We start from the raw sequence: 9859 nt of genomic DNA, 5'->3' as shown, positions 1-9859 counted from the left end.
GGTGTACAACTTTGCTCCCGCCGTTTTTACAGGTATATACCTGTAAAAACGGCGGGAGCAAAGTTGTACACCTAATATATTATACATATATATACATAAATTTATGATTATCTCAAATGATACATAATATTCTCTTATATATACACATGTTTATATTAAACGTTTATATCTATTACTACTTTATTACATTTAAATAATGCAATCTTTGAATAATTTAGTATGTTTTTAGGAAAAATTTGAAATATGTCATTATTTCACTTTTGAGGCTTTCACGAGTATTTTCTTCAATTATACCGCAGAAAGTTTGCGGGTTATCGCCGAGTCTTTCTTCATTATTAATGCCAACGTTTCGTGAACCGTTCACTTCATGTAATATGAATATACGACAGACTCTTTAATCAATTATTATAGAAATCAAGTATTCCTAAACAGTCTACAGTTATTTCAAACAGTAGTTTCAGGAGGTAGTATCTCCGGCCATGTTCAAAAACTGAGAGACGCTACAAGTCTCTTATCCCGAGCCACCAAAGTCCACTTTTGGGAGGTGCATAACTACTAAAATTTAAATTTAAATAATTAATGACCGTCGTATAAATAAGAAACTTGTGGCGATAAGGGTAAACAAAATATTAACATTTTTTATTTAATTTAAACAGAACATATTTTCATTCAGAAGACACACTTAATCAAAAGAATATACATATAAATAAAAAATTAAGAAATTGCGTTAAGTGAAATGATACCCGGTATCAGCGCACCTCTTGCCCTGATGAAGTGAACGGTATGGTTCACGAAACGTTGGCATTAATAATGAAGAAAGACACGGCGATAAACCGCAAACCTTCTGATATAATGTCATTATTTCACTTAACGCCAATTTCTTAATTTTTTATTTATATGTATATTCTTTTGATTAAGTGTGTCTTCTGAATGAAAATATGTTCTGTTTAAATTAAATAAAAAATGTTAATATTTTGTTTACCCTTATCGCCACAAGTTTCTTATTTATACGACGGTCATTAATTATTAAAATTTAAATTTTAGTAGTTATACACCTCCCAAAAGTGGACTTTGGTGGCTCGGGATAAGAGACTTGTAGCGTCTCTCAGTTTTTAAACATGGCCGGAGACATTACCGCGTCTCCTGAAACTACTGTTTGAAATAACTGTAGACTGTTTAGGAATACTTATTTCTAATTGATTAAAAAGTCTGTCGTGAAAATTATTCGTTGAACTATTTTGTGCATAGTATACCTTTGAAGAACTTCGCATCTGCTGTTACGCATGGTGCTGTTTCCATGAAACAATTGAAATATTGATCTCGCAATTTGTCATTCTGAAGGATACCCTCTGCGTCAATGTGGTCGTACCGATCGGAGTAAAGTTCTTCCGCCAGAACGCAAAGCAGTGCGATACTAATGATCGTCGCAATGTAGCTAAATAGAGCCATCGTTTCTTCTATTTTCACAATAACTCGTGAGACTGGGTGATCGTTCAGATGTGCATCATTTTATACATTAGACACGAGATAAAAAATTATTACGTGTAAGATGATGAATAGTGGTATATATCTAGTAGTATAAGAATCGCATGTCTTTGATTGCAAATAAAAAATTCACTATGATAATTATTTTAACCAATGTTTCCTTTATTAGTTATGTATATATTAAATAGATATTCTTATATTTTTTGGAGTCAACTTTGTATTTATTTTAATATAAAATAATATGATGTCATAATGATTTTATTTATTGTAGCAAATATATATATATATATGTTAAAATTAAAATTAAACCTTTTGATGGTAGAACAATTTCATATACTTGTTCAAATTTTAAATTTTCATTTCAATTTTTCTTCATCTTTCTATTCGATAAAATTTTCAACAATTATTAAAAATAATTTGTACAGAAAAAGAATTATTTCTTAAAAATTACCCTGAAAATATGAAAATCTTGAGACAACATTATACTTGGAAGAATTTTTATGTAAATCTCTCATTCGTTAATAAAACTACAATAAAATATAAAATAAGTTTGATTAATTTTACTGAAGTGCATAATAAAAATCTTTAAAATATTGTATTGTGTTATAACCGCTATATTTTCAAGGTAAATTTTAAGAAATAATTGTTTCTATGTAGTACCTTGACTTATCATCTGTTGTCGAAATTCTAAATTATACTTTGGATTAGAAAATAAAAATTTTTAGTCGGAAAATAATATAATATAGATTTCATCTTAAATGACAAAATCTCTAATCATTAATTTAAATCTATAGATTGGATATATTACTACTCATAAAATTCTTTACTTGTCAACTTTTTACGGTTTGTGTAATTGTAAGTTAATCTAATTATTATTGTAATTACATGTACTGAATAAAAACGTAATATTATTTTTGACACAAGAACATTTACGAATTGATTATACTGCATTTGATCATACAGTAGAGGTGTTCTTTTTAGTTGAATTCTTGCATTTTTCATCTTTTCTCTTTTCTTCTTATTCTCTATACTTGTCTCTTTATTACTTTTTATTATTTTAAAATTTATAATGACTTATGTGTTATGATTATTAAATCACTTTAAATATTCTGTAACTAGAACAAAATTACATAGAAGATATATATTATGTCAAAGTTTAGCAAATATTTTCAACATAATTTATTAAAACTGCTATATATATATATATATATATATTACACAATAAAAAAAAAGTCTAAATGCAGCTGCTAAGGAAAAATTGATTAAATTAGTTAATATAAATATCTTTTATTATCTCTTGTATTTGCGTTGCACATTTTTTGACTTAAACATTACAAAGAATTTTAAAAAGGACGTACAAGGTATGTTGCAATTATTTTCTAGGACATTGCTAGATATATTGTTTTATTTAATGCACGAATTGCATGTTTTGCGTTCTACATTGCGTGTTGCGTTTTGCACGTTTCACATTCCACAATAGAATCCTTCACTGCTTGATCATTGAGCGGAATAATTCTCTCTTCATAACGTATAAATAAGCAATCTAATGAATTGTTATATCTATAAAATGAACAAATGATTAAATGAATTAATGAATCAGTGAATGAACGATTAAATGTTAGAACATGTTAGTTTTTGTGATATAAAAAAAAACACACCACTTTTCGTCACAAAACGCTCAAAACATATTATTATTCGTGATATAAAATGAAATATGTTACTTTTCGAAAGTCAAAACTCAAATGTATTGACTTTCGCGGCGAAAACGGAAACATAACATTCTTCGACGCAACGACCTCATAAGAGTTTTTCGTAGGACAAATGAAACGTGCTACTCTTCGTAGCAGGCGTCGATATAGTGACTGTGCGATTAATTATTTATATGTAGTAGATATATAATTTATTATATAATTATTACTATTGTAGCTCTCTTATAATTAAAATTGGAGGATTTTTGATAATAAATCAATCTCTTTTTAAGAAAAAATAATTTTATTTTCTGATATTAGTAGTCGGTTTCCTAATATTGAATTAATTATTAACAAGCATGCGACCCAAAGACGCATCAGCATTCCTTGGAAACTTAAGAATATCAGATCAAAATATTGTACATAATTATTTACATACATGTCCTTTAATACTATACATTTGTAAACATGCCGTATAATACAAAACGAGAATAATTATTGTATTTTGATTATATATTATAAAACTGTCACTTTTTTATATATATTTGTCAAATAAGGATATTGCAAAAGTAGCAGAATTTATATGAAAATTATAACTATTCTTTGTATCGACAAAAAATAGTTACGATTTTCAAAAAATAAAGATAAAATCTGAATTGTTCTTCTTTATTTAATGTAATATCTACATTGAAAAAAATTGTTTCAAAAAAACATCAATTATAATTGATTCAACTAAACATATAGCGGGTTGTCAAGCAAATTTATTAATTTAACCAATTATTTGTTAATTTAAACAAATAACATGTTTTAAATTACAAGATTATGTTAAGCCAAATATATAATATATAAATATTTGAATTAAATAACCACTACGAATTAAACGCATTTAGTCAAGTTAAAATCTTTTCTCAGTATAACACACATAATACTATAATACATGTATTAACTACATTAACAATTATATCATCTAAAAATTTCTCTATTTTTTTAAAGAGATATTTCCGAATATATAAAAGTTTCAATAATTTTATAAAGAATTAATTAATTTTCGATTTTTTCCGTTCTCTCCTCGTTATTTCAGTAATTGTCAACAATTATGTGCCAGCGTTTTTCTTTTTTGGATTTTCAATAGTCTTTGCAACAAAAGCTTCCCACTGTTCAGGTCTATTTTTTGTATACCAATCTACTATTGAATTCATTATTTCTTTTTGTCTTTCATTGCATTTCTTACATTTAGTTTGGAGAACTTCGCTAGCAACCTCTGAAATCAAATCAACAAAGTTTTTGACGTATATTGATTTTAATTCATTGTAAGCATAAAATTCTCTTTTCCTTTCTTTATCTTTTTCCTAATTAACACGTATGTATATGGAATATTGAAAAATTAAGTAGAAGCAAGAAGTATTTTGCAAGTCGAAATCTACTGCAATTTTTACGAAAAATAATATTGAGATGACCTCTTTCGTTATATTTTTAAGAAATTAGAAAATTTATTCAAAACTTAACGATGATTCAAAAATCAGCAATTGTCCTTTAATGACAGTTTTTAGAAAGAATTTGAAATATGTTACTCAATTTTTGCAACTTTTAAATGTTTTAGTTATATTATAGTTAGATATATATTTTTTATTGAGGTTCCTATTTTGTAATTCTTAATGACAGAAACGATATTGTTATATTGTCATTGCACAGCTTTTTTACCATTAATTGTGAAACCTACGCAACGACAGTGTAACGATATCATCATTAAGAGTTATAGAATAGAGACTTGAATATATATCTCCTGAATGAAAATATGTTCCAAATTAAATGAGAAATATTTATTTGATAATTTTTTTATCTTTATTACCAGAAGTTCTTTATATATATGATCATTAATTATTTTAAAACTTGATAGATATAGATATATTGTTGAACGGTATATATATTTGATTTTTAATTGATTAAAGAGTCTGTCGTGAAAATTTATTTGTTGAAATATTTTGTGCATAAGTATACCTTTAAAGAACTTTGCATCTGCTGTCCGACATGGTCCTGTTTCCATAAGACAATTATAATATTGTTCTCGCAATTTATCGTTCTGAAGGATACTCGCGACGTCAATGTTGTCGTATTGATTAGAGTAGAATTCTTCTGCCAAAACACACATCAATACGATACTGATGATCGTCACAGTATAGCTAAATCTAGCCATGATCTCCTCTTTTATTTTCACACTAATTCATGGGATATTAAACGCTAGATCAAATGTCCATTTTACTTATATACATTTAGCATAAGATAAAAAATGAGAGCACGTGTAAGATGACGAATACTCTGATATAGATAAAAATCGCGGATTGTAAATGAGTAAAGCATCTATGATAATTATCATATAAATTATTCTTCTTTAATGCATTATACATATAAGAGATCTGAATAGAATATTTTAATTATATATCAGAAAACATAGATGTCATATAACCTGTTTCCCAGGTTTCAGAAAATTTCCACGCATTAAAATAAATTTCATAAATACAATATAATATTTTTGATAGTTAACTTTACACTTATTTTTAAATAAAATAATATATTGCAATAATGTTATTTATGTAACACATGTGCTATAATTAGAACTTTTTGGTGGTAAGACAATTCTTGTTTGAATTTCTTTGTTGAATTTACAAGATAGAGGCTATCTTATGTTTTTAAATAGGCTGAAATATTTCTACACTCAAACAATTTCAAATGTTATCTGAATTCAGGTAAAGAAGCAGGGATTAGACACATATATTTTATACATATAATATATTAAAAAATAAAATCTTTTCAATTTTATATACATTTGCAATGATTGTTTCTACTTTATTTTTGGTTTTCTGTATTAGATGAAGGTGTATCTTCGAAAACTATTAAAAATAATTAGTGATACCTATTTGACTTTTCATTTGTCGACAAAGTTTTCAATTATATTTAGATTAGAAAATAAAAATGAAAATTATTAAATGTCATAGGTTTATTTCTGTAGTTTAGATATTATTACATAAAATTCTCTACTTACTTTTTACAAAATAGGATTGTTCTATAATTATGTAGGTACCGAATAATATAAATGAAATTATTTTTGACACAAGATTTTTTTGCATTTGATTACATTGAATCTGTTCTTTTTAATTGAATTTTGTTCAACTCTTTTTTTCTCTCTTTTTCTCTTTACATTTTATTGTCTGTTCAATAATAGAAAAAAAAGATAACTTTATATAAAAGCCATCTTATTTTTTCTGTTATTTCATAAATGGAGTATAGTATAGATAAATGATAATCTAGATCTTTATTTTAAAATATTATTACTAGTATAATTGATATGACTCTCACATTAATTCCAAGAAACAATTAGCTACTTAATTGACATATTTACGATATTATTTCGTCATTTTAATAAATATATGTCTTTTCTGCACATTACCACGCGAATATGTATACAATTGTATGTTCGCTATTTAATATTTTATTTGGCTGTACACATTTCGAAGTACTTACAAGTCAATCAATATATAAAATAACATTTTAATAATGTAGCGCTTCCTAAGTATACTCTTTGCCGGCCTCTTTTTCGAGGTTTTCATATATAAAAATAATTATTCGATAAATCAATGGTAGCTCTACTGTCAATCTACAGTTCATACTATATGTGGATACTATAGATTTTGTAGTACTGAGTTATATATGCACAAGTTATGTGTACGTATATATATACATTCTGTAATATTTTATTATTTTTTATGAATATACAATTTTGTAACATAATGCTTTTTAACAAAACAATTTTAAAAATCTAGTTTTGTAGAGGGGTTACCAGACTACATTACTACTCCTATCTCTATTCGATTCATTATGCAGTGTTGTTATATTTTTATAAATATCTAACTAATATCTTTTTATGTAGTAATTAAAATGATACTACACAATCAATATCGCGTTTTAAAATAGCCTTGAGTAATAAATATTTTATAACTTTGAATCTAATTGTAAGATCGATTTCCAGATAATAGATGTAAGACATAATGTAAACACGTTTTTTTAGTTAAACTTCTTGAATTTTTATGCAACATAAATGTAATCTAGAGGTTGAATACTTTGATAAATGTAATTTATTAAGTTCTAAATTTAAATACTGATTATTAATACAAAGATAAGTTAATTATTGTATAAAATGCGATAGTCATAGCTATCTTTTTCTCTATGGGTGCGGTCGAAGTCTCACTAGAAATACTTTGAAGCATTTGATTGACCAATCAAAAGAAAGAATTTTACAAACTAACCAATCAAAAAATATTTCAAACTTCGAAGCATTTGCAACACATTACATTAACCATATCTTATTATTTATATAAAATCATTGCAAGTACATAGTGAATTAAGTACGTATATTTTAGATTGTGTTCCAATGTACATTGTTAGTAATGAAAATCTATGATACACGTAACACGAACTATAGATTTTCAATGACAATGTATATCGGAATGTGGTTCTGAGCTGGAAAGCCATGCTAAACTTGCGGTATTGTAAGTTTAGCACGTGAGAAAAAATAGATTATCTATTTGTCTTTTTCTATATTATCGGAAGATGGTCGAAGCTTCCGACGCACATGTGTATGTGTGTGCGTGCGTATCTTCTTTAGTTCTTTTGTGAATGTGTATCCCTTCCATTTGACTTGAAGGTAAGCCGCATTCTAGTTCTGACCTCTGGCGTACTTGGTACCATTACCTGTTTTCACATCGCGTTTAGTCGTGTTTTATGTAAGATGCAATCGCTTACGTGGAAAAGGTCCCTTAGACTCACGGAAATAATTTGTTATCAAAGGCCTTGATCTAATCGTCCGTAAATTTGTAAACATTAGGCCAATAAACCGCGTTTTACATTCATGCATTAGATATAGGGTCCTACTACAGTGCTCAATTTTTCGCAACGTGACGTATTATGAAGTTGCGACGAGAAACTAACCTAAAGTGGTTCTTGACGTAACGTAGTCGGTATATTATTGTCTCCAATTGGCCACAAAATCTTATTAAACGATGAGCGATGCGTATCAAAGGCCTGCTATTGTTGCTTATCTGCATAGCAGGGAGCAGCATTGTTTTTATTGCCTTCAGCAATCAACGATCTTCCATTCAAACTATAGTGACGGAGACTCACAAACAGTTACGGAGCTTCCAGGCAAGTGTAATAAACCTATTGTTTTTAAATGAACTTTTTACACAGTTTATCTGTTCTTTTTTCACATTGGACAGAAAAAGAACTGTATAAAAAGTTGAGTAAAAAAAATCCATTAATATTCAGTAACTCCTCAACTTTGCAATTTATTTTTTCTTGTTTTTCTCACATGTAAAATCTTGCTTTTAGGAAAATTTAAAAGATGTTGAGGAGAAACGTCTAGTGACAGATTCCAAGTATCTTGCGTTGCTTGGTTTGGATGGACAGACAACCACCACGCCGATCAGTCCCAAATTTTGTAATGTGACGGTTGTGTCGCTCGTAAGGCCTGGGAACGAGCAATATATTTATGGCTTCGTTAGAAACGTCAGCCACTTTTTGCCAAATAATAGTATTGTAATTTATAGCGTCGGTTTAAATGAAGATTCCTTACAAAATGTTAGACTTGCCTGTAATTCTACAAAATGTAACGTAACTCACTTTGATCTAAGTCCATTTCCTGCTCACGTTGAAGATGACACGCTGCATGTTTATAGACCTTTAGTAATTCAAGTGAGTAAAAGTTGAAAAAGTTTGTTGGAAAAGGTTTTCAGAAAGAAGATACTAATTGAATAATGCTTTTATGTCACAGACAGCTTTAAATACGCTAGGTAGTATAATTTATATGGATTCCAATGTACGCCTGAATTCTTCAGACATTGCGAAATATCTTTGTCCAAAATATGGAATCTTAACTTGGCCTACAAGGCACGCCATTAGTTCATTAACACATCCAAAGATGTATGAGTACTTTCATGCCTCTGCTGAGAGTTTCTTCTTTCTCCCACTGATTAGAGCATCACACTTAATAATCAGTAATTTTAAGGATATTAGAGAAAAAGTAATGCTACCTTGGGTACAGTGTGCATTGACGAGAGATTGTATTTCCCCTATTGGTAGGTACTTTTTTTTTTAAATTTATATATTTATATAATTTCTCTCTCTCTCTTTCTCTAAATTTGATGTTGATGTGTTGCTATCATTTTATATAAGTGTGTATATATTAATAAATGATTCTGTATGTTAAGTTTTTAATTGAATATTTGTAGGCGCGCAATCAGCAGGCTGTAGATTCAACAAAAAGCCACAATATCGATATTCTGGTTGTCATGCATATGACACCTCCGCGTTAAATATAGTTTTGGGATTGCATTTTAACTTCGATGATACACACTATGTATACAAGGAGCAAGAGATGTACTTTAACAAAATTCAGCCCGAAGAGATCACCGAGGAATATATTATGATTATACGACAGAACAATGCCACCGAGACCAACGTTAAGAATTTTATTCAGGAGCGTTAAATATTTTGATCTCAATTTATCTTAAGTAATGCATCGGATAAGCACAACTTAATTTAAGATTGTTAAGCATTCATTTAAATTACAATAAATAGCGCAATAATCAACAAATTTGAAGTTACATTTCAAAGACATCAATTACCTTTATATA

The 9859-nt window shown here is 28.0% G+C and overlaps 3 protein-coding genes across 3 annotated transcripts in view; 1 reads left to right on the top strand and 2 right to left on the bottom strand.

The window, feature by feature from the left end:
* Window positions 1–1470, bottom strand: part of LOC108772926 (ejaculatory bulb-specific protein 3) — a 2437-nt gene extending 967 nt beyond the window's left edge. Inside the window, exon 1 of the mRNA XM_018538587.1 lies at window positions 1254–1470. Within this exon, the coding sequence (XP_018394089.1) occupies window positions 1254–1449 (196 nt within the window). The 5' untranslated portion in view covers window positions 1450–1470. The remainder of the gene's footprint in view (window positions 1–1253) is intronic.
* A 2738-nt stretch (window positions 1471–4208) lies between these two features.
* On the bottom strand, window positions 4209–5393 carry LOC108772925 (ejaculatory bulb-specific protein 3). The gene is made up of 2 exons (XM_018538586.1): window positions 5172–5393; window positions 4209–4434 (listed from the first exon to the last, which is right to left on the bottom strand). The coding sequence occupies exons 1-2, from the start codon at window positions 5365–5367 to the stop codon at window positions 4268–4270; spliced, it is 363 nt and encodes a 120-aa protein (XP_018394088.1). The 5' UTR covers window positions 5368–5393; the 3' UTR covers window positions 4209–4267.
* A 2543-nt stretch (window positions 5394–7936) lies between these two features.
* On the top strand, window positions 7937–9819 carry LOC108772923 (uncharacterized). The gene is made up of 4 exons (XM_018538583.1): window positions 7937–8369; window positions 8556–8918; window positions 8998–9301; window positions 9455–9819. Exons 1-4 carry the CDS (start codon window positions 8235–8237, stop codon window positions 9709–9711), a joined length of 1059 nt encoding a protein of 352 aa, XP_018394085.1. The 5' UTR covers window positions 7937–8234; the 3' UTR covers window positions 9712–9819.
* Window positions 9820–9859: the final 40 nt, after the last annotated feature.

This window comes from Cyphomyrmex costatus, unplaced genomic scaffold, assembly GCF_001594065.2.
Source record: "Cyphomyrmex costatus isolate MS0001 unplaced genomic scaffold, Ccosl1.0 scaffold193, whole genome shotgun sequence".
Taxonomy (NCBI): domain Eukaryota; kingdom Metazoa; phylum Arthropoda; class Insecta; order Hymenoptera; family Formicidae; genus Cyphomyrmex; species Cyphomyrmex costatus.
Note: the sequence above shows the minus strand (reverse complement) of the source record. Positions and strands in the feature narration are given on the sequence as shown.

What these genes read in the sequence shown, in the direction of transcription:
- LOC108772925 (XM_018538586.1), bottom strand. Translation starts at nt 5,367, where the DNA reads ATGGCTAGATTTAGCTATACTGTGACGATCATCAGTATCGTATTGATG. An exon ending in AGATGCAAAGTTCTTTAAAG is followed by an intron (nt 4,435 to 5,171) that starts GTATACTTATGC and finishes ATTTGATTTCAG; the next exon opens with AGGTTGCTAGCGAAGTTCTC.
- LOC108772923 (XM_018538583.1), top strand. Translation starts at nt 8,235, where the DNA reads ATGCGTATCAAAGGCCTGCTATTGTTGCTTATCTGCATAGCAGGGAGC. An exon ending in ATAGACCTTTAGTAATTCAA is followed by an intron (nt 8,919 to 8,997) that starts GTGAGTAAAAGT and finishes TTTATGTCACAG; the next exon opens with ACAGCTTTAAATACGCTAGG. An exon ending in AGATTGTATTTCCCCTATTG is followed by an intron (nt 9,302 to 9,454) that starts GTAGGTACTTTT and finishes GAATATTTGTAG; the next exon opens with GCGCGCAATCAGCAGGCTGT.